The 26,472-nt window shown below is 35.7% G+C and overlaps 2 protein-coding genes across 2 annotated transcripts; one reads left to right on the top strand and one right to left on the bottom strand.

The window, feature by feature from the left end:
• The first annotated feature begins 371 nt into the window (after positions 1-371).
• On the top strand, positions 372-11,114 carry LOC107720065 (AP-5 complex subunit zeta-1-like). Its single transcript, XM_016527668.1, has 17 exons — positions 372-524; positions 660-797; positions 932-1,118; positions 1,193-1,337; positions 2,096-2,208; positions 2,340-2,508; positions 3,868-4,008; positions 4,116-4,153; positions 4,974-5,136; positions 5,238-5,416; positions 6,264-6,406; positions 6,488-6,640; positions 7,456-7,567; positions 7,727-7,824; positions 8,075-8,207; positions 8,287-8,501; positions 9,920-11,114. Exons 1-17 carry the CDS (start codon positions 484-486, stop codon positions 10,188-10,190), a joined length of 2,439 nt encoding a protein of 812 aa, XP_016383154.1. The 5' UTR covers positions 372-483; the 3' UTR covers positions 10,191-11,114.
• A 206-nt stretch (positions 11,115-11,320) lies between these two features.
• Positions 11,321-25,123, bottom strand: LOC107720066 (monocyte to macrophage differentiation factor 2-like). Its single transcript, XM_016527669.1, has 7 exons — positions 24,843-25,123; positions 17,992-18,073; positions 15,069-15,229; positions 13,778-13,852; positions 13,582-13,683; positions 13,308-13,377; positions 11,321-12,129 (listed from the first exon to the last, which is right to left on the bottom strand). The coding sequence occupies exons 1-7, from the start codon at positions 24,878-24,880 to the stop codon at positions 11,926-11,928; spliced, it is 732 nt and encodes a 243-aa protein (XP_016383155.1). The 5' UTR covers positions 24,881-25,123; the 3' UTR covers positions 11,321-11,925.
• Between the last annotated feature and the right edge of the window lie 1,349 nt (positions 25,124-26,472).

Below are 26,472 nucleotides of genomic sequence, written 5' to 3'. Positions count from 1 at the left end.
AATTAGCGCTGTTGGGGGTGGTAAGGTACCTTCCTGAAATGACTTTTTTGCAGGGTGGGATGTATTCTACCTATGGATGTGTAATTCTACTTCTGTGGCTCAATTCGGAATAACTAGCATTCTACTCGAACCATTTTTACTATAAACAATTTTCATATGGCTGTTGCTTGAAGAGGTTCAATAAATTGCAAGTTAAAAATGATCCCCTGGATCCCCTGAACCATAAATCACATATCTACCGAGAGATACGAATATTCTCAGCATATTATTTTGTACACACAGAATATTCTGATTATTAAATATGATATTCAACCACAGTATGAATAAATTCTACCCTCCTGTTTGTTACACTGTTTTGTGGCCGACTTGCGCGGAAAAGCGGAACCAATTGTCATGTGATTTGTTGTCAGGACATCATAGCTGACGGAGCAAATGTTTTGATTCTTGTTTTATGTTTTGACATGTTATTGCATTATTTTCAAAATGTATGCTGCCGCGACGGAGAGTTTAATAAAGCAGGCAAGGTAAAACTGTATCTTTACGTAAAATGTTTACTGTCAAAAGCTGTATTCGTCACATGACTGGTCAGTTATAGCCTATGAGTTAGACAAGTTCTTCTCAATGACAAATCTGTTAATTCGTTCAAATATGCCTTTCAGAGAAATAAAGGAGGAAGAGCTGCAGAGGTTTTGCGGGCGCATATTTAAGCTGCTCCACACTAAAGACATTAGTGGAGACACAGTGGACTCCCTCCAGAGACTCAATCTGATAGTTTCTGCCACTAAATATGCAAGAGAGTGAGTCATATTCATGTGAAATACATCTGAACAGCACATAGGCATGAAACCTTTTGTCTGACTCTTCAGAAGAGTTCAGAAAATATATTTAGGAGCATTTTAAGTGTATAATTGAACACTTCCATTACCATCAGGCTCCCATCAGATCTGGTGATGAAGCTGCAGACGGTTCTTCGTTCTTCATCATGTCCAGAGCAACTGCAGGTTCTGTGCTCCTCCATTATACGGGAGAGCTTTCCTCCCAGCGTACACAGCCTCTGCTCTGATCTCAGTCACGACAGCAGGATCTTCAGCTATGTGGCCAGTGTTGTTCTCACTCAGGTGAGTCACATGCTGTTCATAATCAGCTTGTGTTTTGTTCATGAACACTGAATTAATCGTCTAATTGTTCTCAGGCTGGAAATAAAGAAGATGTGATGCCCCTTTGCCACCATTTGCTGAAAAGTCTTGAGTCTCGGCTGTCTGATGGGCAGATATCCAGACATGCGCTTCCCATTCTCTCTAAAATGATTACTGTTTATCCAGAGATTCTCACAGATGGTAAAGTTGATCACATTTGTGAAACACAATATTATATTGGAAGTGTCTCTGGGAATTACAGTGGGGTCCAAATGTCAGAAGTAATGAAAATCAGAATGAGAGTCCAAACAACTGATAAAAACATCACAGTAATACACAAGTTATTCACACGACTCCAGTCCATCAATTAACATCTTGTGAAGTGAAAAGCTGTGTGTTTGTAAGAAACAAATCCCTTATTAAGGTGTTTTAACTTTAAATAATTGCTTCTGGCCAAAATACTGAGTCCGTAATCCATTATATTACATACTCCAGTGGAAAAAGTCCATCTGCTGTTGTCCTCACACATCAAAATCCACCAACATATTTGTTTATAACTTTTTTGGACTGTTTTCACTTGTAAACTGTGCTTTATCTGTGCATATTTCTCTCCTGGTTCAGACGAGATGACTTTTTCACTGGAGAAAGTCATATTTTGGATAAAAGATTAGATGTCATGACACAAGATGCTAACTGGTGGACTGGAGTCGTGTGGATTATTGTGATGTTTTTATCAGCTGTTTTGCACCCATTCTCTGCAGAGGATCCATTGGTGAGCAAGTGATTTAATGTGATGTAAATTTCTCAAAATCTGTTCCAGTCTGTTTGTTCCAACAAACTCAGTGGCAATCTCATATTTCTATAGTTAGCTTCTTATACATTGATATAGGCATGATTGAAATACTATAATCTGGAAAATGCAAAGACGTTAACATGAATTATGTGCTCACTAAACCCAGATCAGGTGAATCTGGTCAGTCGTAAGTTGGTGGATTGGTTGCGTTATGCCAGTATGCAGCAGGGAGCCTCCATGTCTTCTGGGGGATTTTTCAGTGGACCAAGAACACGTCAGGTGGGGCATGTTGCTTTTCTTCATTCATCAGTACCTTCACCATCAACCAATTAGCTCAAGCGCAAATTTATAATGACACTGTTGAGTGATCTCCGTGAACTGATCATCACTTGTCAACATCTCTTCATCAGCCAGCTCCACTGACGGAGGTGGATGGGGTGGTAATGGGTAACTTCTTCACTGTGCTGTGTGTGGGTCAGAGCTACACTGAGGACCAGTGGATGAATATGCACACTTTCTCTATGATCAAGAGTTGGCTTCTCACTTATGACACAGACGGGACTACAAACACAGAATCAGGTAGTCCAAACAGACGTTGTGGCAGTTGGTTTGCTTTATGATCAGCGTTATTTTAGTATTACTTCTATACTATTATATTATTTATTAATATTTTGGATTTGCTTTTATTTTTATATTATTAGTTTTTATTTAATGTTCTTTTGTCATTATTATATTTTTTTATATTTCCATTTTATTTTAATAATTTATATTTATTTCAGCTTTATTTCAATTGCCAGAAAATGAATGTATCAGTATCAACACTGTTTTCAAGCTGTCCCATGTAAGATATATACTTCACTTAGTTAAGACACGTAACATGGGATTTTCATCTTTGCTAGCTCTACTAAAAAAAAAGCACAGGGCATTCATTCACAGCACCAAGGTAAGATGCAAGAGTTAAGTCTGGTATGATCAATCTATAACCAGTGTGCTTTTCCTTCCTGCGCAATCAGAAACTCTCTTTTACTGAATGACATTGATCCATGATTCATAATTAATTGCTGTGTGTCAAATTGATTTTGAGTCTATGGCTATGTTTGGAATGAATTACTAGCATACTACTTACTCTCTACTGTGGATTATAAACTGTATACAGCCTACTATTTTTATAAAATAGTGCAAGATACACAGTATAAAGCGATAAGTGTTTAATACTTAGTTTACTTTTGTGTGACATCCAGTTAATGATGTCATGACCGTTAAAAAAGTATGTTCTGGATAATAAGAATGAAAACAGGATGTACTACATTTGTCATGTTGTAATTGTCATGTGACTCACAGTTGTGCTGCTTTACTGCCATTCACAACTCCTCTCCCATGACTTCATGGGATATTAAAGTGTTCATTGGATGTGCACTTCAGAACCTCGTTGGAGGTAGTAGGTCACCCGGGTATATTTCACTTACTGTTTCATGAATGCTATGAATTTGGACATACTACTGAAAAGCACATACTATTATAGTAGAAAAGTATTCCTATTCGGATGCAGCCATGGTTTCTTTTTTATTTATTATTTAATTTTGAGTAAGAATATCTTTATGTTTGGCAATGAGGATGTCGCGTGATACAGCATTTCACTCTGTGTGCTCTTGTTTGTATACTGCACATTTTGGCAAATGTAGTAACTCATGTGGGTAATCAGAAAATGTGCATAGTGTGCACACTATACATACTGCATTTAAAAATAGTACTATTGTAGTACAAATTGTACTATATGCATTCCAAACATAGCCTGCGTGTCCCGTCGTATGCTCAGCCCTGCAATGGCATTGGATCCTGCCAGATAGCATGCTTGTTTAAAACCTGCTGTTTAGATCCTCCTGGATAAGGAGTTGTGCTCTGGGTGTTGTAGTGTAATGTACTGTGCTGTTGGTGCAGATGATCGCTCAGAGGTGGACAGTTCAGTGATGTCCATGGTGTCGGCCACATCCTCTTCCAGCAGACTACTTCCTCCCAAAGAGAGACTCCGAGAGAAGGCTTTTGAGTACTGCCAGCGTCTCATTGAACAGAGTGACCGGAGTGAGTAGATCATAGGTCAACTATTAGAAACTATTATTTATTACACTCTGCTGGTGAATGTATTGATTTATTTCTCTCTTATTTTTTTTGTTTTTTTTACAATGTAGAAGCACTAAAGAAGACAGATACAGAGCTACAGAAAGCAGTAAGTACCACAAACATTCAAAAGTTTGGCGTCAGTAAAATTTTATAATGTTTTTGAAAGAAGTCTCTTATGCTCACCGAGGCTGCATTTATTCATTATTTATTCAAAAATATAGTAAAAACAGTAATATTGTGAAATATTATTACAATTTAAAATAACAATTTTCTGTTTTTTTATATTTTAAATAATTTATTCATGTGATGATAAAGCTGCATTTTCAGCATCATTACTCTAGTCTTTCAGTGTCACATGGAATCATTCTAATATGCTTATTTGCTGATCAAGTAACATTTATTATTATTATTATCAATGTTGAAAACAGTTGTGCTTCATAATTTGTTGCTGGAAACCGATTCTTTTTTTATCAGGATCCTTTGATGAATAGACAGTTTAAAAGAACAGCATTTATTTGAAATATAAATCTTTTGTAACATTATAAATGTCTTTACTGTCACTTTTGATTAATTCAGTGCAGCCCGACTGAAAAAAAATTCAGTCTTGCTGAAGTACTCATTTACTGACTCCAAACTTTTGAACTGTAGTAAGCATATTTCATCACATTTTTCATTTTAACCTGGATATAAATTCAAAATAAATTAAAATTAATACAAAAAATTTAGGAATATAAAAGAAGCACTCAGTATTTTTTGCCTTATCAAAACCGTTTTATTGACAAAAAAATATTAGAACTTTTTAAAAATGTTAAAATCATGTAAAATAAAATGGGATTACACTGTGTTATTGATGAATCATGTCATGATTAAGACTTACAGTAAGTTAAATGGCATATGGATGGTGACTCTGTTTATCTGTTGTACAGTGTATTGTTGAGTCAGTGTCAATAATGGACATCATCTGTGGTGAGGACCCCTCCTACGTGTACCGTGCCTTCCCCTGCATCAAAGCCTTGTACGGCAGGCTGAATGGAGACCTTACCTATGCTCGAGCCCTGCTGCCTATCGCTCAGTTCTACCTCAACCACAGTGAGTGACGTGGCCATTCAGTGTCCCTGGCATATAGTGGTGTATGGTTCTGATAGTGTGACTTATTAATACATCTCAATGTCCATATGCTCTAATATCAGGCGAGACAGCCGCAGTGGACTCGGAGGCTGTGTTCTGCCAACTCTTCAGCCACTGTCCCGCCGAACAGTTCAACGAGCCCATGCTCGCCTTTGAGTTTGTCCAGTTCTGTCTTCTCAACGCTAGCGTGCTGCAGGACAGAGTGGCCAACTACAGACAGAGCTTCCCAAACCTCCTGAAGGTGGACTGGTTGACTTATATATTTGAAGAAATTTTGCAAAAAATGTACTCATCCTCCATTCAAGATGTAGATGAGTTTGTTTCTTTATCACATTTAGCATTACATCACTTGCTCACTAATGGATCCTCTGCAGTGAATGGGTGCCGTCAGAGTTTTTATGACGTAAAGACATCACAGTAATCCACAAGTAATCCACACGACTCCAGTCCATCAATTAATGTCTTGTGAAGTGAAAAGCTGTGTCTTTCTAAGAAACAAACCAATCATTAAGAATTTGTTAACTTTAAACTGTCACTTCTGGCCAATGTACGAGTACATAATCCGTGATAACGCTTCCTCCAGTGGAAAAAGTCCATCTGTTGTTGTCCTCTCACATCAAAATACACAGAAATATTTGTTTAGAACTTTTTTGGACTGTTTTCACTTGTAAACAGTACTTTATATGTGCATATTTCTCTCCTGATTCAGACAAGATAACTTTTTCACAGGAGAAAGCAATATTATGGAGAAAAATGTCTTAATCATGATTTGTTTATTACAAACACTCAGCTTTTCACTTCACAAGACATTAATTAAAGGAATGGAGTCGTGTGGATTATTGTGATGATTTTATCAGCTGTTTGGAATCTCATTCTGACGGCACCCATTCACTGCAGTGGAACCATTAGTGAGCAAGTAATGTAATGCTAAATTTCTCCAAATCTGTTTTCGATGAAGAAACAAACTCATCTTCATCTTGGATGCCTTGAGGGTAACATTTCAGCTAAATTTTCATTTTGGATGAACTATTCCTTTAAATTGAATACTAATAAGTGATTTTTAAATGTTTGTGCAATTTTCCCACCAGTTCTTGGCATGGAACAGCTCAGGATTGATTGCAGAGTTTGTGGAGCTGCTCCCATCACTGATAGCTCCAGATACAGCCATTGAGTTACTGCACACAATCCTTGATCTGCCCTGCTTAGCAGCAGCCCTGGACCTCCAGCAAAGGTACATGCCTTTACAGACTACAGATCAGCGCTTTAACTGGAGTTGATTGTGATGTGAATTAGCGATGCAATGATGTTGCAGATCAGCGTGCTATCATGCTTCAGACCGTCCCACGTGGGACCAGCAGGGAGAGAAGGTGGCCGCTTGTCTGGATGCCTTCCGCCAGCCGTTCTATAGGGGGCTCTTCCTCTACATCCTCAGACCTGAGGCTGGGACTGGAGACACAATAGACAGGTAATACCCGGCAAGTCATTTATAGAATATAATCTAAGAAGAATTCAGGAATTCAATTCCTAAATTTAAAATTAGGTAGCAGGATGCAGAATTTAAGGAGGTATAATTACACAGTAATTACATATACAATCACATTTCATTCAATCACAGAATTACATATACATAATTACAATTATAAGTTTCGAGTCGGTACATTTTATGTTTTAAAATAAATCTTTTATGTTCATCAAGGCTGCATTTATTTGATCAAATATACAGTAAAACAGTGATACTGTGAAATATTATTACCATTTTAAATAACTGTTTTCTATTTTATTGTGTAAAAATGACATTTATTCCTATGATATTGAACCTAAATTTTCGGCATCATTACTCCAGTCTTCAGTGTCACATGATCATTCAGAAATCATTCTAATATGCTGATTTGCTGCTGATTGTATTATTATCAATGTTAAAAACAGTTGTGCTGCTTCATATTTTTGTGGAAATCGTGATCATTTTGTCAGGATTCTTTGATGAACAGAAAGTTCAAAAGAACAACATTTATTTGAAATAGAAATCTTTAATAACATTATAAATGTCTTTACTGTCACTTTTGATCAATTTAATGTGTCATTGCAGAGAAAATTCTGAACCCAAACCTTTAAACGGTAGTGCATATTAAAATATGCTCTGATGGTTATACTCATGGATCTGCAACCTTATAATTACCACCCCTACGGCACAAAAATGGCTTGCCACTATTCAAAATGAAGTGTCTGTGTGTGTGTTAAATGCCTGCTTACTCTAAACCTCTGAGTGTGATTGCCTCGTAGGTTAAAAATGCTTCATGAAATTCTGGCTGACATGGCGGAGAGTCCACGGGTTGTTCGGTGCGCTCAGGTCGTTCCGGTGCTTCTGCATGTGTACTTCAACACAGTCACTCAGGTAAGAGTCACAAATGAAAGGTCAGGCCATTTAATAGCCCACACCAGTATGAAAAAGTGAACATACACTCACTTTTGCCTTCAATATCATTTTGTACCAGCAATATGTGGAGGTCTCAGTTGTGTCATCTGTTCCAGTGTTTTTTATTGTGTTTTATAGAAAGCTGATGAGAAAATGATGAACCAGCTGTTGCTAGTGCTGCTGGAGAGAAATAGTCTGCTCTACAACATCAAGACATTTAATGTTGAGGTCCAAAAGTGAGGCACTCTTTATTTAAATACTCTTTACTGGCAAAACCTCTCTCATCTGTGCAAAAGATTTGGCACAGAAAGCTGCAAGTGGCATGTTGTTACTAGAGTTATTTTTTTTTTAATTGAATTCTTATTGTGATTAATGGGGTGATTATTCAGTAATTCCTTTAATTATATGTACATTTCAGAATATTCTAATCTCTTTTAAATTCTGCATGTGTAAATGATTATAGCATTATTGTGATTTTGATTGTAGGGTGTTCAGCGCCCACCTGCAGGCCCTGTGCAGACTCCACCCACCACTGATTGTGGATCAGTCCAGAGAGATCCTGGAATTCGCAAGCTCCCCTGCCAACATATACAGTAAAGAAGACTTCTACACACATGTGGTGAGCATCAGAAGTGAACTGTGATTGTAAGCGTCATCATGCTGTACTTGAGGTGACTGTATTTAACGTTTATACGTAGGTGTGGGTCATTGGCGAGCATCTCTCAGTGTCCTACGATCCTCGCTGCAGGGTGGAACTGATCACCTCTTTTTTTGAGAGTTTGGAGGCGGTGCTGTTTGAGATCACGCAGGTGCGACAGTCAGCCAGTCCTCCGAGGTTCTCCCCCCGACTCATCACTGTGCTCATGACCACCCTGGCCAAACTGGCCACACGCAGTCAGGATCTAATTCCCAGGTAGACCAGCCTGCTCCAACACTATAGTTTGTTCATGACAAATTATATTAGATATTGTTTATTGTGTACATACCCCTTGCAGAATATGCAAAATGTTAAGAAGTTTAACAAAATAAGAGGATCATAAAAATTACATGTTATTTTTTTAGTACTGTCTTGAATATGCTGTTTCACATCACAAAGGAAAATAATAACTGAATTTACACAAATGAACCAGTTCAAAAGTTTGCATCCCCTTGAATCTTACTATTGTGTTGATCAACAACTTTTTGTAATAGTTGTTCATGAGTCCATTATTTGTCTTGAGCAGTTAAACTTATATTTTTTGTTTTTGTTTGATTTCAACCATTAATTTCACTATGATTTCAATCTTTGACATGGCCTTACTCAGTCAATATTAAAGATATAAAGGTTATATTTTCACAGAATGTTCTACATCTTTATGAAGGATGATTTTATGTAGAAAACAGTAAATCACAATAAAATGACTTTAGCTGGGCTTTCACAGGCAGGGTCAGAGATATATATATATATATATATATTAACTAATTTAATTAAATAGTTATGAAAAATAACACGAATAAAATATTTTAACGTCCCCAGACCTGCATGTCATCTTGCATTTCACACAGTTGACTGTTGACACACAGGGCAACAACTATGTAGTTCATAAATGCAGTTATGTACCCCTAAAACTCAAGATATTGGGCCCAAATATGTCACTGTATAAGTTTTTGTCTTATTTTTATATCATTTGATGAGCGATATCACACGAGTACAGTTTTTGTCCCGAATAGCATGAGTGTAAATGTGATTATACAGCAGTTCAGTAAATAATAAGTTAATATTGTGTTCTTTTTTAAAACACGATATTGTTTGTTTTTGCTCAGTTTTGCAGACGCGAATATTACCTATCAAAACCACAGCAGAATTGTTATGCGTTTCAAAGCAACAGCACAATTTCTGAATGAATCCACGTTTTCAATGAATGGGGTGAACCAATTATTCAGTGGCCCACTCAATGACATATTCATTAAGACATTACTGCCACCTACTGGCAGTTTTAGTTTCTCGTTTAGAGTATAATTTCATTAAAAATAATTTCATATTTACATATTAATAAAAAACTAATTAAAGGGATAAAAAAAGAAATAAAAGGAAAAAGGGAAAAAAATCTTTCGAAAGCTACTTTTTGTAAGATCTCATGGTTTTCTCATGTAACTTTTGGACCTTTCGATATTTGTGATCATGTCTGTATTAGCCAGATATTGTAAGCAAATAAAATCAAGGCGTATTTTTCCCAGTTTTTTTTTTTAACTAATAAATGATCATCAGCCATAACATACAGTAGAATTAAAATCCTGTATCAACTAATAGTTCTATATCTCACTCTTTCCGTTTGGTTCTGTTTCTCTCAGAGTGTCACTTTGCCTGTCTAAGATGCGGACGTTTGCCCATAGTGCTCCTGTAATGGTGTGCTACAGTGAGGAGGACACTGAGGAGATCATCACACGAGCCCATGAACTTATTAACTTGCTTAAGTTACCAAATGTAGCTCAGTTTGTTCTGGCTCCTTCAGCCAGAGGCGACGGCCCCCGCTGGCACCGAGACACCAACGCCTCACTTCCTCAGGGCATGAGAGCAGTCAGCGGGCTCCTCCATAGACATTCCAGCTTCCTGCCCACGTAAGCCAATTCTAGGAAACTGTTTTCGAAATATCTGTGCAGAATACCAAGAGAGAGTTTCTGAAGGACACAAAGAGGGAGTGAAAGGGAATGTGAGAAACACTGGAGCAAAACAGGCAAGCACTGCACTTCTTCATGATTTTCACTTCTGCTGATCACATGCTAGTCAGTCATAAATCTATTCAAATAAATGTCAAGACACAATTATGATTTCTTCCTTGATTTATTGAAATGTTTGTTAGAGACACATTTCTATAAATTAAACATTCAGTGTGTTTATTCTCAGGTTGCATTTATTACTGCCACTTATGATTACTATCAAAACTGTTCAAATACAGTTTAGATTGAGTTTTTGTCCTTTTGATTAAAAGGCTATGAAACTAATGGTACAAAAGAATTGACCATATAAATGAAATTTGACAATACACAAGTCTCAGGTTCTTACTGTCATATTAATGCACCATTATGACACAATGAGTAAAAACCTATTTTACATTCAAAGTGCTTAAAAACATACTCTTTCATAACTGAGCTTCCTGGCTAAATGTGTCAATAGGTAAAACAGTCATGTAAAGAACCGAGCACAGATGGGAACACATGAAGAACTAACAATCAACAAAAATCGGCAATTATTCAACTATTATAATTGTCTATTAACTTTAAAAAGTGACGTTTTAGTTGCAAAAATTTCATCAAGGTTTATATTTTTATTAGACCTTGAGATAAGTCCTATTGGGTTTTACTAAAAAGATAAGTCATGAAGGCTAGTTTCCATGTGAGCTTCTGTGCATGGCTCGTTCCCAATAACCAATAAAATGGCTCTGTGGGAGCTGAACTGACTTGAATTTTTAATTTCAACTGCAGATCAGTTTTTGACAAAAATATTAAGCAGCAAAACATTGATAATAATAATAACCAATATTAGTAATTGAGCACCAATAATAATTGAGCAGCAAATCAGCATAATAGAATGGTTTCTAAAGGATCATGTGAAACTCAAGACTGGAGTAATGATGCTGAAAATGTAGGTTTGCCATAACAGCAATAAATTACATTTTAAAATATATTCAAATAGAAAATAGTTTTTTTTTTTTTTCAAAATTGTAATAATACTTAATATTAGTTTTTACTGCATAAGAGACTTCTTTTGAAAACATAAATTAATTATTCCAAACACTGGACCGATAGTATAAATCAAGTCATCCCCTCTAGCTTTCCACCTAAACAGTATCACAACCTCATAGAAATTATCCATCACGATCCATTGTGCAACAATTAGAAAGTCATTTCTAACATTTTTGTACATGTACATTACTACAAGTTCACAGTAGTAGAAATACTTCAACATTATTCTGCTCAATGCCAGTAAATGTCAATAAATTACTATCACAAGCACAGTCTGACTATGGGAGTTCATATCAAGGCAGTAGATAGCTCAGTTAAAGGATGTGGAATGTTATTCATATCTTCTGTATTATACACATTTTGCTGTAAACACTGACAGTTGAAACAGTACATTATGTCAACGGGTTAAGACTACATCTGCAAAAATAGACTGGCCAGAAGGTGCTGAGTTATCAGGACCTTCTATATAAAAATATATTTTAGACCAACAGTACTGGAACATGCCCGTCTATGATTAATATAGAGGGATGCAAAGGCAGCTCATGATCAAATACACTGTCTTTTATAGCTCAACAAACCCTGTATGTGTGAACACTGGAGATCTTCTACATCTGTCACCTGGATATTTTGATTTGGCTGGTCCCCGTTGCATACAAGTACCTCCAGATGGCGTAATAGTGTATGCCTGCCCCCACTACCACAAAGATGTGCCAGATGGCATGAGCGAATGGGATGAGGCCATCACTCTTGAAGAAGACAATTCCCAGGCAGTAGAAGACTCCGCCCACTGACAGCTCTAATATGCCCTCTCTGTTAGGCTGAAATAATACGTTCAGTTTAAACCGGTCGCTCTCCCACAGATAAAATACAAAAGGGACACTGTACAAAAAGTGTGCCATTTGATTCTCTTGTATGCATGTGTAAAAAAATAACTTGAATAACAATGAATAGCTAATGCCAACTTTTGCTATGCTAATACAGACATTCCTTTAAAGATTAAAATCCAGTAACATTATGTTTAAGTTATGTTAAAGTGGTTCCTTTAATCATGAGGAAGCCCTTTTTGATCTGATCTGTCTCCATCCATTACCAACTCTGTTTCATTTTACAAATATGCACATATTCTGATACAAATCTATGATCTGATACATAAAATATAAAAGTGAAAGTGTGTGTGTGTGTGTGCGTGCATATATATATATATATATATATATATATATATATGGTGATAACAGGAAGGATGCTTAACCTGGGGATAAAACTTTAATAATGAATAAATAAAAAATAATTTATATAAGTTACAATTGAATGATGTCATATACAGTAGTAAACAAGTGATAATTAAAATGATTAAATCATTTTTCTGAGAAGCACCCTGTAGAACCACAAGGCTTGTACAAAAATAATGTAATGACAAACCTTTCTGAGGGCATAAATATATCCTAACTTATTTATTAAAATGCATTCATTTAGCTTAAGATGACACAATCACGTAATTCGTTAACGCTTTAGCACAGTGTTTGTCTGATAGGATGTTTTAAATCCTCCTAAAATTCATCAGGAAAGGCACCTGATTCATTGAATGACTCAATGACTTGGGGCGGGTTGCATAAACTGATTAGACTAGTCTTAAAAAGTTAGTCATCTCATTTCTTTTCTTCAAGATTGGTCATAACTTTTTTAAGTCAGTTACAAAAAGGTAGATTGGTCTAATGTGAATCCAAAAAGTAAGACTGATTACCCCTTGGCTAACTGCTGGTTGGTCAAATTAGTTTGTAAGACACAGTCTTAACATAGTGTCTACGTTTATGCAACTGGCCCCAGGTCTCACAAAGTCATTAATGAAATAAAGACCTACTTCAATTACAAAGTATACTTGATGTTAACAACACTAGCTAACGGAAATGTTGTAAAATATAAATAAGCAGCTTAGGGCATCTCAAAAGCCTTCATTACTGTATTTGTGAACACATGTATAGGTGTCAGTCACACATACCATTGACAGAAGAACAACTGCAGGAACAGCTCCCATGGCAGTGTAGCACAGTAAGTCTAATATCTTGTTCCTGAAACATAACACAGCCATTTTAAAGATATTCTGATGCTGGGTTGGTAATATTCACTTGCATTATTTGATGCATTCATAATGCAATTGCTTGGCAAAATAACAAGCACAGACAGCATTTTTACACAATTTTGGATGTTAACTACCACATCAGCATCTGAGAGTGATTATTATCCTCTACATCCTCAAAAAAGTGGGCGCCTACTTCTCGTGAAAGAAGAAGACATAGGCAGAGCCAGCGCAGGCCATGATCCACACCAACCAGCGCATATGCACAGCCCAGGGTCCTAGTTCCCTCAGGTTCAGCCTGCACACAACACATACACAAAGACACTCAACCCTGTGAAGCTGTAAAACACCGAAGGTGATGTTACTGGCAGACACACACATCACATACTCACCAGGGTGCATAAGATGCAGCTATAAAGAAATATATCACCATCCTGTCACACATGTGGAATCGCTGCTCCACCTTCCTGTTACAGCAAGAAAATGTTTCAAAATAAAAATCACTCTCTTTTTTTCTAGTTTGCACTCAAATCTTTGTACTGGCTTGTATCTTTCTGACCTACACTACTGTTTAAAAGAAGTCTCTTATGCTAACCAGGATGCATTTGTTTGAACATTAAACATAAACGGTAAACAGTGATATTGTGTATAATTTAAAATAACTCTTATCTATTTGAATATAATTAACAATGTAATTTATTCCTGTGATGGTAAAGCTGAATTTTCAGCAGCCATTCCTCCAGTCTTCAGTGTTGCATGATCCTTCAGAAATCATTCTAATATGCTGATTTGATCTTTTAAATCAGGGGTGTCAAACTCAGTTCCCGGAGGACCGGAGCCCTGCAGAGTTTAGATTCAACCCTAATTAAACGCACCTGATCCAGCTAATCAAGTCCTTCAGGCTTATTTGAAAACGAAACTAAACTCTGCAGCCCTCCAGGAACTGAGTCTGACACCCCTGTTCTAAATGAATAAAGGTAAGTAGGTGACTCTAGTGAAGCATGTTGCAACCCCTTTATACAGATTTGGGTCCTGTTTTTTCTTAATGACCCGTATGTGTTATTTGGAATGGGCAGGGTCATGACTGAATCACAGACTGATGAAACTCACTTCTGTGAACATGAACTGACAGGCCCATGTGAAACCATCGGCACTGTCGATGTGGATTCATATTTAACTGCTCAGGTGTCCTGCTCTGATGAAGATCCAAAGTTCATTCATAATGTTTCCGCTAAATCTGCATTTACAGCTGACACTTCCTCCTAGTACAGAACATGCAAAAATACTAAAGCCTAAACAACACTTTAGATTATAGATTAAATATTGCACCATAGACATATGAGAAGTTTGTACAATATTCCAGTAAATCTAAAATGGTGCTGCTAACAGGAAAGACAGGAAACATACCTAATTAACTTATGAAATCTGTTTGTTTCACATCTTGAAGCACTTTATAATGAGTGTGTGTTTAGTCATTCTTGAATCCCCTTAGGCAGAAACATGTTAAACATACTGCGTGCACTTTTTTAAAAAAGCAACCTCTTTAGTTCACAAATAACATGCTTTTTTGTTGCAATATCAAGATTTTTAAAATAAAATAGAACTTTATTTGAAGAAAACATTTAAAACATTATAACTTTTTTAAAATAATTAACTATATATCACAGCTATGTTATGACTCACCTGAGATGACTTTTCTTCCAGGACACCGTATGGAACACGGTGGACATGATGAACAGCCCAGAGAGACCTGTCCCATACATCCATGCAGAGATGGTCTCCCACTGGTCATCAGAGAGGAAGTACAACACTGAGCTGCCCAGGATACTGGGAATGATCCAGAACTGAACAGAAGACAAAATAAATATGTATCTTTTTTTGTATCTTCTCAATGTATCGTTTTTGTGTGTATGTGTTAAAGCAGTGTTTAAGAGTCAAGACCAGCCCATTTGAGTTTAAGTCAAGAAGACCAGAAGAGGGTTGAATCCGAATCAAGAACAAGTCCACATGCTCCCGAGTCCATGACATGACCAGGAAGTGAAAATGTGGTCTTAGACAATTTTTTTTATAATATTTTATGAGCAAGTCAATATTTGCATGGTCTTGGTCTTGCTGTGGACTCAGGAGCATGTGGACTAAGACCAATATCATAACAATATGGCCTTGGACTCAGACCTGAGGACCAAGACCATAAAATATCGTCTTAGACTCAAAGATCAAGACCAAGACTGTGAAAATAAGGTCTTGGACTCAAGGGCGAGTCAAGACCAATTCTTCATGGTCTTGGTCTTGTGATGCGGAAAACGCGGAATCCAGTCATAAAAACGGAATTTACTATATAACGTGGAATGTCACGGAATTTGCCAAATTTTGGATGAATAAATCAAAAGTAGGTCAGTACACTTAAGTCAAAACGCGATATGGACTAGTGTCTGTGAATATTAAGCTGCAAAAAGACTATTTAAATATGAATCCTGCATGTTCTGTGTCTCTGTGTGAAAGAATGGCGCAGACGCGCGGTTTTGTTTGTTACACATACTGAAGAGCGCGTGAGGCTCGTGATGTTTTCAGCCTCTGCCACCTCAATATATGAGTAGCCTATATAAACCTATAAACACATAAACATAATCTCTAGAACTGCTCTAACAGTCACTTCATGAGCATTTTGCTGTTTCTTTCGAGGAAAAACTATTGTCATATCATATACAAACAGAAATGTAAAGGTCTTCACATCAACCCAAAAATAAAAGTTCGGTTTAAGTAACTTGAACAAACAGAAATATATTAATGTAACTACTACTTATTATTTTTTTAAACTTTATTTTTAAGGAATAATCACAAATTTACTTCCATGTTTTAATTTTTTTCATTTTCATTCGATTAAAAGATAAACTGTTTATGCCTTCATTTATTTACCAGAAAAAAATAAATACACAACACAGCATTTCTGAATAAAGAAATAAAGTAATAATACACTGTTTTAATATATAGAATCAATTAATTAAAGATGCTTTTGATTATTAAAATTTAATTAAACCATTAAAATGGAATCCATAAAATTAAAATGGAAAACACGGAATCTGGTAAAAAATAAAACTGAATTTGAGAAAAAAAAATAAAACGTTTCATAGGGCCCTAAAAATTTTATTTTTTAATAAATTGCTGTTAAATTGTGTAAGTTTCATGATTTCAATTAATTAGACATGCTTTTTGGTTAATACAATTTAATTTAATCATTAAAACAAAGTCCAGAAAAATTAAAATGGGAAAAAAATAGAATTTTGGAAAAAATAAAACAGATTTCATAGGGTCCTAATATTGGACAGTATTGGTCTTGTTGTGGACTCTGGAGCATGTGGACTAATACCAAAAGCAAGACCATGAAAATATGGTCTTGAACTCAAACTTGAGGACCAAGAACTTGCCCTTAATTTTTTAATCAATATGTCAATATTTTCAGGGTCTTGGTCTTGTGGACTCAGGAACATGTGGCCTAAGACCAAGACCATGAAAATATGGTCTTGAACTCAAACTTGAGGAACAAGACCAAGGCCATATTTTCATGTGAAGCATGTGTGCTCAGTCTTGACTTGGACTCAACCCTCAGCTGGTGCCAAGCTAGTCAACACTACATTATAGTACTTAAATACTAAATTAACTAAAATGGCCAACCCCAGTCCAACATAATGTATGTACAGTTTGCTATTTGGATTACTCTAATTACATCAGAAAAATGACAAATTCTAATATTTGTAGCCTGACCGACCCTCCTTCCATCTGTCACTATGTGTGTCTGATCAAATCTTCTTAACATATCCCACAAGCCCTACTGATTTTCTACAGAAGCCTTTTTTTTAAAAGAAGGTAATAACCAAAACCAGCAAATTTAGGCATTTACAGCATTCTAACATAAACACATTATCAACAAACATACACCATACATTTTCATGGCTTGACTTTAATTTGTAGACATCAGAAAAGTAGATGCACAGTATTCTTGAGCATTTACTCCACAGCCAAACGACAACGCATTGGTGCAAAGAGGATTTGGTGTGTGGTCAGTGTCTCATGCTGAAGCTTGTGAACTGGCCGTGCCAGATGTGCGGCTCTGAGAGGCGGGGATTAGAGAGCAGGATGTTATCCAAACAACATCACGGAGCAAGGCCATACCCAACATGCCCATAAAAAACACATGAACATAAACCAAGATCAGAAGCAAGGATGAAAAGAGAACTGAGTCAAGCAAATGACAGTATGAAAATGACTTGATGACTGTGACCTAATGGTATTGTTGAATGATTTTGTCCCTGTATATCCTTAAAATATTGTTGTTTGTTGTGCAGTATTACATCACACAATCTCTGAGGTCTTTTTGTGACCTTGGTGATCCTTCTGTGTCAAAGGACAATGGCATCAAAGCCTTCCCTCTTGACAACACCCACTCCATCACAAAACCAGAGGTCTGTATACTAAATGTTGACCAACCCGTCCAGTTTGTTATCTCACGCACTGTTATTAAGCACTTTATTTTCAGTGAGGTTTCTTCAACATATTGTTTTGACCTGCTCTGAGCTCTGCGTGAGATAAGAAGTAGATTTCCACTTACTCCATGGGTGGCACAGTTGGCAGCATGCTCATACTCAGTTGGCTGGTATCTCTTGCTAGATGGGACTCGGTTGTTCATAAACCTAAAAATAAATAAATAAAATAAATAAATAAATTTTGCAACTGAAGGTAGAGCTTCAGTCTTATTTTTTTTTTCTCTTCTTTAAAATACAATACATTAATTAGAAGCAATTTATATGGGCTGTCATCCTAGTAAAGTTTTATTAACTATTTCAAGAATATATAGACTGGATTTATAAAAATAAAATATTTATTTTAAAAAAGAGATCTACGGTCATGTACACTTCCATTCAAACGTTTGGGGGTGGTAATATTTTTTAATGTTTTTGAAAGAAGTCTCTTTTGCATTTATTTAAAAATACAATATAAAAATAATATTATGAATAATTATTAAAATTTTAAATAATTGTTTTATATATTTTAAAATGTAATTTATTCCTGTGATGACAAAGCTGTATTTTCAGCATCATTACTCCAGTCTTCAGTGTCACATGATCCTTCAGAAATCATTCTAATATGCTGATTTACTGCTCAAGAAACATTTCTTATTATTATCGATGATGAAAACAGTTGTGCTGCTTCATATTTTTGTGAAAACAGTTATATATTTTTTTATATTTTTATTCTTTGATGTATAGAAAGTTCAAAAGAACAGCATTTATCGTAAATCTTTTATAACATTATAAATGTCTTTACTGTCACATTAATGCATCAATTTAATGTGTCTGTGGTGAATAGAAGTATCCCCATTCACCCCATTTGACCCCATTTCTCACATCTCATTTCAGGGCCCACCGGCGCTACCTATAGGCGAGCAGGCAATTGTCTATGGCCTCGGGCTTTGAGGCGGGGCCTCCATAACCGTAACACCGTATAGCCTCATTGTTCACTGGATATACTTGAATTTTCACTGACCTTCAATTAATAAACCAATTAATGTTGCCGTTTCAAAGCGGGTCCCGCCTTCTGAATGTTTGCAGTGACGAACACATCCTTCAGGTGCTGCGAAGCAAAAGGCTAATAGCTCCTAATGCAGGTGTGTGAGTTGTCGTTGTCTATTTTGGAGTGATTTTAATGTATTATAAATATGAACTTGTTGTGTCGATCAGCGTCATTTCTGGACTGATCATTCACCGCTTTATTACGAGTTTAAAAGAGCGCGAGAGCCGTTGACGCGCCCAGACGCGACGCTTTGAATTTGCGCGTACAATGAATGACATCGCGTCACGAGCTGACTAGCAAAATAGCTACAAAAATAAAAGCAAAGAAGTTTATATTCAAAGTCAAAAAGCAAACACACTAGAACAATTTTTAATGTTTCCAAAAAAAAGGAGCTCAGTGTGTATCTTCTAAATTCTGCTGATGATCATTACTGCTCTAACTTAACACTTAATTTCAGTTTCAAGTAACTAGAAATGAACTTCTTTTCTGCTTAGTGATCGTCTTTCACTTCCACTTGATTTGTGTATAGTGCATAGTTAAAGTAACAATGCAATACATAAATATCATATTATTAATAGTATGACAACATCTGTAGTCATTATTGATTAAATGGGAGGGGGAAATCCTGCCCATAGCCAGCTAGTAAAAAAATTATAAAAGCACTGATGTTCATTTACTGAAGAGGAACTGACAGGAACTGTGAATAAATTACTGAACAAACTACTGCAAAATAATAATAATAAATAATAATAACATGGCTATAATAATAACATCCTCAACAAACAAAAAAGAGATTATAAAGTTATTAATATGAACATACAGTACCGGTCAAAAGTTTGGGCATTACTATTACTATTTTTAATGTTTTTTTAAAGGAGTCTCTTATGCTCATCAAGTCTGCATTTATTTGATTAAAAATGCAGGAAAAAACAGTAATATTCAGCAAGGATGTGTTAAATTGATCAAAAGTGATAGTAACGACTTGTATTGTTATAAAAGATTTCTATATATATATATATATTTTTTTTTTTTTCATTTTTAAACAACTTTTTAATAATCAAAAAAAGTACTGTGATACTGAAAAAAGTATTATCACAGGTTATAAATTAAATATGAACTAATTATTATTATATATTTCTAACATTGATAATAAATCAGCATATTAGAATGATTTCTGAAGGATCATGTGACACTGAAGACAGCTTTGACATCACAGGAATAGATTATATTTAAAGTATAGTAAAATAGAAAACCATTATTTTAAATTGTAATAATATTTCACAATATTATTGTTTTTTTTCTGTATTTTTGATCAAATAAATGCAGGCTTGATGAGGATAAGAGACTTCTTTCAAAAACATTAAAAATAGTAATGTGTCCAAACGTTTGACCGGTACTGTATAAGTAAAAATATACAAAATTTAAAATGAAATGTATAAATAAAAAGGTTAGGAATTATATTTGTTTCAAGTGCATGCATTTTGCCTAGGTCCTCCAAATATCTAGAACCGGCTCTTGATCTGATGGCACAGAAACAGCAGAACAATGTTACAGGTTAAAGTCCTTTTCATTTCAGAGGTTAATTCAGATATATGAAACACATTAAGGATAACAAGCACATAATGTTCAGGTTCAAGAGCATTAGATAAGCCTCTTTGAGGCACCTCAAGGATTTAATATGCATTCGGATCACATTTTCAGAATTTTCTTGTATTGCATGGTTGCCTAGCATCTGTAACTACCTAACGACGAAGCTAATCCTGTTCGGAATGAGGTCTTTTATGCCACTTACATTGAGCCGCTGATGTATCAAGTGATGATGTCATAGTCTCCATGCCAACCTGAGGCTTGGGATTTTCTTTTTTTATTTCCCCCCAAACACTCTTTATCTGTGTGATTTAATTAATGTGCATGAGGACACAGGGAAGTGGGCTACACTGCTTACCAGAATAAACGAGCCAAGCTCAGGAAACCATCTTACTTTGCTTCTCGATTATATATCTTGATTATAGTGTATTACAAGCAGTAAATGGATTAATTGTCTTCAGTTGCAGTCTTGTCAAAGATAATTCTGCCACTGAAACATAGAGACTGACTTAAAGGACTGCCATGTCCTTTTTGTTATGAAACATGATTTCATAACTTTTTTTTATTTTTTCTTAATTTCTATATTCAAAAAACAAAACAAAAAGTGTGATCCGGGTGTGATGTAGGAACTGCATTCACAGTCATACATTCAATTATAATGCCTGAATGCACCAGAGCTGCTAGTTCATGCAGAATGTGCCTTTAAGCAACATAGTTATTGGGTATATTTAGTGTCACTTTTCATATCACAATATTTTTTACTATATTCAGGGAAAATATTTACTCAGAGCACTGCAGGCCATCCTGTTCATTATTATGGATGAGTTCATTAAATGAATGTTTGGCATCGTTACAGGGTTCAGCAAGTGTGTCTCTGCTTGGCCTTTATAAAAGGAATTACTTTTATATGATGGCATCTGGGGCTAAACTGGAAACATAAATGTCTATTACATATATATATATATATATATATATATATATATATATAGATACTTTACATTTTTATATTAGAGAAATGTTTTAGCAATACTTCAAAATATAAAAAATACTGTCTTCATGTACAGACAATACACAACGATTAATCTAGTTCAATTCGAGGAAAAAAAAAAGCGTAAAACAAAGACATGTTATGATGTGAAATTAATAAGCGGTATTTCAAATTACGTTCTATTCTATCCCCAAACACTGTGCCAGGAGGATGTGTCTATGTGAGAGTATGATAATGACACACTGTGAGGATGAAGGAGTGTGACACTCATCAGTGGCCCTTAACTAGAGAAAACATTCAGAGATTTGGATGTTTTGCACTTCACAGAGCGTCTACAGCAACATGATACACAGTGCTAGTCTTGGGTTTCAGCCAAAAATGATTCAGCCAAGATGTCTACTCATGCATAATGTGGCCCTACATACTAGTCATGACATCAAACATTGTATTCCAACATTTTAAGGCCGACCTCAAGTTCTTCTTTTTCCAAACCACACAGCAAGTGCATTTTGTTGCATAATGCTCCTCCTTATTATAATATCAAAACACCGAAAACCAATTTGCAATGTTAAAAAAACAGATGTTTACAACATTTACATGCAAGTAATCAAATATGGCAGTCATGATAAAGTTGCTTAGGCTATGCTTCTGCATCTGAGGTTTCGGTAAGGCCTTGTTCATTATGCTTTCATATGCTCCAGCTTCATAAAGGCCGGTTCTTCTATGAGCACAGACAATTTACTGAGTGATTTATTGTTGAGTGTGACAATCGCATATGACAGGGGCCAAAATATCCCGTCCAACAACAAAATATGCACTCAGATGTCCACAATGCAAGTCTCCTGTCTCTGAAACAAGGAGGATCCAAACCAAAGAGTCACAAGGGGCAAAAATACACACAGTCCAACTAATTGTACTATACTTTAGAAGAGGAGATTGAGAGGAAACCCTGTGTCTGACCTTTCTGGGAAGATTCTGGAGAATTAAATGAAAGTTTATCAGGTGCTGACTGGAGTTTATGACTCACCTGAGAGTTTTCTGGAGATAAGAGGAAACACTGCATCTAGGTACGATAATACAGTTGAACTAAATTCACCAGTTTTAGCCACTGTTCTTTGGTTAAAGGAATAGTTCACCCAAAAATGAAAAGAAATGTATCTTTTAACTTTAAACTTTAAACCATTGCTTCTGGCCAAAATACAACTAAATTTTCCATAACAATGCTTCCTCCAGTGAAAAAGTCCATCCGCTGTTGCAGTCACATCAAAATCCACCAACATATTTTTAGAACAGTTTTGGACTGTGCTTGATCTGTGCATATTTCTCTCCTGATTCATACAAGACAACTTTTCACTGGAGAAAGCAATGTTATTGACAGAAGAAAGGAGAAATTTAGTAGCATGCAACAGTATAAAGTTAAAACTTCTTTATGGATTTGTTTCTCACAAACACGCAGCTTTTCACGTCACAAGATGTGAAGTGATGGACTGGAGTCGTGTGAATTACTTGTGGATTATTGTGATGTTTTATCAGCTGTTTGGACTCTCCTTCTGACGGCACCCATTCACTGCAGAGGATCCATTGGTGAGCAAGTGATGTAATGCTAAATTTCTCCAAATCAGAGAAATTTGGAGATGAAGAAGCAAACTCACCTACATCTTGGATGGCCTAATGCGAGTACATTTTCAGCTAATTTAACTATGTTTCATTATGCAAAGCAACTCTTTAAGTTGTGGGAGCATAAATAAAAAGTGTTTAGTTAATGTGTGTTTTTTACACATATATTTAGCATTGAGACACTAAAAATGCTCACATGAGATAAAATAGGGAACAAAAACAGCATTTGCACATAATCTAGTCAACATCATCTGGGGCAAAGATCTTAAAAGGCAAACACAAGGCCTACTTATGTGGATTATTGTGATGTTTTATCAGCTGTTTGGACTCTCCTTCTGACGGCACCCATTCACTGCAGAGGATCCATTGGTGAGCAAGTGATGTAATGCTAAATTTCTCCAAATCAGAGAAATTTGGAGATGAAGAAGCAAACTCACCTACATCTTGGATGGCCTAATGCGAGTACATTTTCAGCTAATTTAACTATGTTTCATTATGCAAAGCAACTCTTTAAGTTATGGGAGCATAAATAAAAAGTGTTTAGTTAATGTGTGTTTTTTACACATATATTTAGCATTGAGACACTCTAAAAATGCTCACATGAGATAAAATAGGGAACAAAAACAGCATTTGCACATAATCTAGTCAACATCATCTGGGGCAAAGATCTTAAAAGGCAAACACAAGGCCTGCTTATATTTGCCAGGTATGTGACTTGTGACCTGACATTTGACAAATTTTGTCATCACACAAAACTATCAACACATTTACAATATCTGTATGTCCTACTGAAAAACAAAAAGGATTTGGCAAATGTTCATATTAATAAAGTTCCTGTTATCTAAAACACTATTCTTGGAAAGCCATGTTGAATGACAATTTATGGGAATGATGAAAGGCAAACACAAGGCCTACTTATGTTTGCCAGGTATGTGACTTGTGACCTGACATTTGACAAATTTTGTCATCACACAAAACTATCAACACATTTACAATATCTGTATGTCCTACTGAAAAAAAAAAAAGGATTTGGCAAATTTTCATATTAATAAAGTTCATGTTATCTAAAACGCTATTCTTGGAAAGCCATGTTGAATGACAATTTATGGGAATGATGAAAGTTTAATACTAAGACGTTCTGTCATTTCACAAAGACAATATGAGTAAAGTGAATAATCGTTTTCTTTTGGGAATACATTCATATGATCACTTTACATTTGTGGAAAAGAAACATACACCTATATAGTCTATAGGCATTATAGTATAACCTACACTATCTAAAACTGAAGAAATGTTTTAGCACAAACACAAGCAATATGTTTAATGCCAGACCTGTTGTTTCAAAATAATGTTGCAATCCATTTCTATTCATTGTGTATGTGTCTGTGTGATGGTCTGCAGGAAATCCTCACCAAAAGGCAAGTTGCAACAGTGCAGAAATAAAATGAAAGTAGAAGTTAACAGAACCTCAAGATTTTACCCATGAATAAACACAATGCCTTGGCTCGCGCTGTTTTACTTTGTTTAATAGTGTTATATTCTTATTAACAACCCGTATTCTCCTTTCAATAATGATTTTCTGTTATTAACATAGGACAAAAACGTAAAAACGTTCAGTTGTTTAAAAAAAAAAGTGTAAAAGCCAACCATTCTTTTCAATAGTATTAAGAAAACAATGTTATTTTTAGATAATTTACCTGCCGAACTTCGTCCTCCTAAAATCCATACTGTACATATTTGCACATGTTCGCTGCGGAACTTGCTCCTGGGTAGACAGCCTGACTACTCCCAGTGCCAGCGACGAGCAAACTCCGGATGTTTCAGTGCGTCCCAAACTTCGAAGGAAGCAGTACTGCCTCTGCGAGCACGTGAAGACTTGCGCTGCTCAGTACGCGCACGGGAGCAGAACTGCGAGAAGCGGCCGCGAGACAGTGACAGCGGATTTTTGGAATAATCATAAAGCGTCTCGCGACCCCTCTTTCTGTCAGGAATGCCGCTGTGCTGTGCGTGCGCTCAATCCCCTCCCCGCCCCTTTGCTTTCTTCCAAGTAAACTTGGAAAAGGCTCGCGGCAAACGAACTGCATCTCGTTTGTCCATTGCTCGTCATGTAGCGGATATATGCTTTAGAAAATGCTTGTTTAGAAAGACGTAAACAAACTAACCTCTCGAAGATCTGTTAGGCTACATGCACGCTATTTTGTGAAGACCTCATTTTTACTTAAATAATAAATAAATGAACACAAGGCAATATATAGGCCTATATAAAATTCTGAGGATGCGTTAAATTAGATTAGATCCTTTTTTAACATATAAACTCAATTTGTGCTCTGTTATAAAACTGGTCATTGTTTATATGACTCTGAAGGCCAAAATTACAATGGTCAGGTATCAAATCTAACCATTTCTGACCTGGTCAGCACATTTTCTCTTTGACCCAAAGTAGGGTTTGTACTGACCGTAAACTAGTTAACACTAGAATTGTGATATCTCAGAGACATGGCGCACGAAGCCCTCTGCTGGTTAAATAAGTTCATAACATTTCAATCTGCGTCTCATCCATCGTGATTGCATAGATGGCTTCCATACTCCATTCTGGTATAGTGGTTCTCAACCAGAGGGCCTCAAGATTACTTAAAATATTTTAAAGATACAATATAATAATATTTTAAAGACAAAACAAGCTTTAAAATAAGCTAAAACAACTAAAAATCCAGATATTTATTGATTAGTAAGTTTTTGAAATGGAACAGTTTTGAACCTTTAGACAAAAGAAAATCTAAATTATTATTGCATATCTCGCAACTGTGTTTATGTTTTTATCACATTTGATATCAGGCTTTTATGGCCTATATTGTATGATGTTGTGAAAATATGGAGCTCAGACCTGAGCATAAACATAAATTATATTTAGAGGCCCAAACTGAGCAAAAAGTATGCAGTTTGGTGCAGATGTTGTTATGGCCAAAAGTAAGGTGAAATTGTAATAGCTTATAATGTAAATCAATTAGATTTTATAGTCCTAACGGTAGCAGTAAGCAGACTACTTATGTAAAATGCATATAAATGTCAGTTGACACCCAAAAATATGGCTTGGTAAGATGATATTTAAATGCTTAGTTTTATTATCAAAACTCTGTAGTTTTTATTATGGTGACAAAACTGTGTTCCTCAGAAGTTGTATCATATTTGATACTCACATATTAACATGAGTTTTATAACAAATATAAAACGATGTATGCATAATCAAGTAGGCTAAATCTGATTGCCTCAGACCAGTAAGTGTTCATCTTGAAATATTAATAACAATTTAAAAGTTATTCTTACAGT

This window comes from Sinocyclocheilus rhinocerous, unplaced genomic scaffold (genome assembly GCF_001515625.1).
Source record: "Sinocyclocheilus rhinocerous isolate Xijiao unplaced genomic scaffold, SAMN03320098_v1.1 scaffold273, whole genome shotgun sequence".
NCBI lineage: Eukaryota > Metazoa > Chordata > Actinopteri > Cypriniformes > Cyprinidae > Sinocyclocheilus > Sinocyclocheilus rhinocerous.
The sequence above is the reverse complement of the archived record's forward strand: the minus strand, read 5'-3'. Positions and strand labels throughout refer to the sequence as shown.

Bases quoted from the DNA above. Each gene is read 5' to 3' on its own strand.
- LOC107720066 (XM_016527669.1), bottom strand. From the start codon at position 24,880: ATGTACAGTATGGATTTTAGGAGGACGAAGTTCGGCAG. The intron at 13,853-15,068 runs GTGAGTCATAAC...TTGCTGTAACAG, and splicing joins TGGAAGAAAAGTCATCTCAG to GAAGGTGGAGCAGCGATTCC. The intron at 12,130-13,307 runs GTATGTGTGACT...GTATTATTTCAG, and splicing joins CAGTTGTTCTTCTGTCAATG to CCTAACAGAGAGGGCATATT.
- LOC107720065 (XM_016527668.1), top strand. From the start codon at position 484: ATGTATGCTGCCGCGACGGAGAGTTTAATAAAGCAGGCAAG. The intron at 8,208-8,286 runs GTGAGCATCAGA...GTTTATACGTAG, and splicing joins AAGACTTCTACACACATGTG to GTGTGGGTCATTGGCGAGCA. The intron at 8,502-9,919 runs GTAGACCAGCCT...TGTTTCTCTCAG, and splicing joins AGTCAGGATCTAATTCCCAG to AGTGTCACTTTGCCTGTCTA.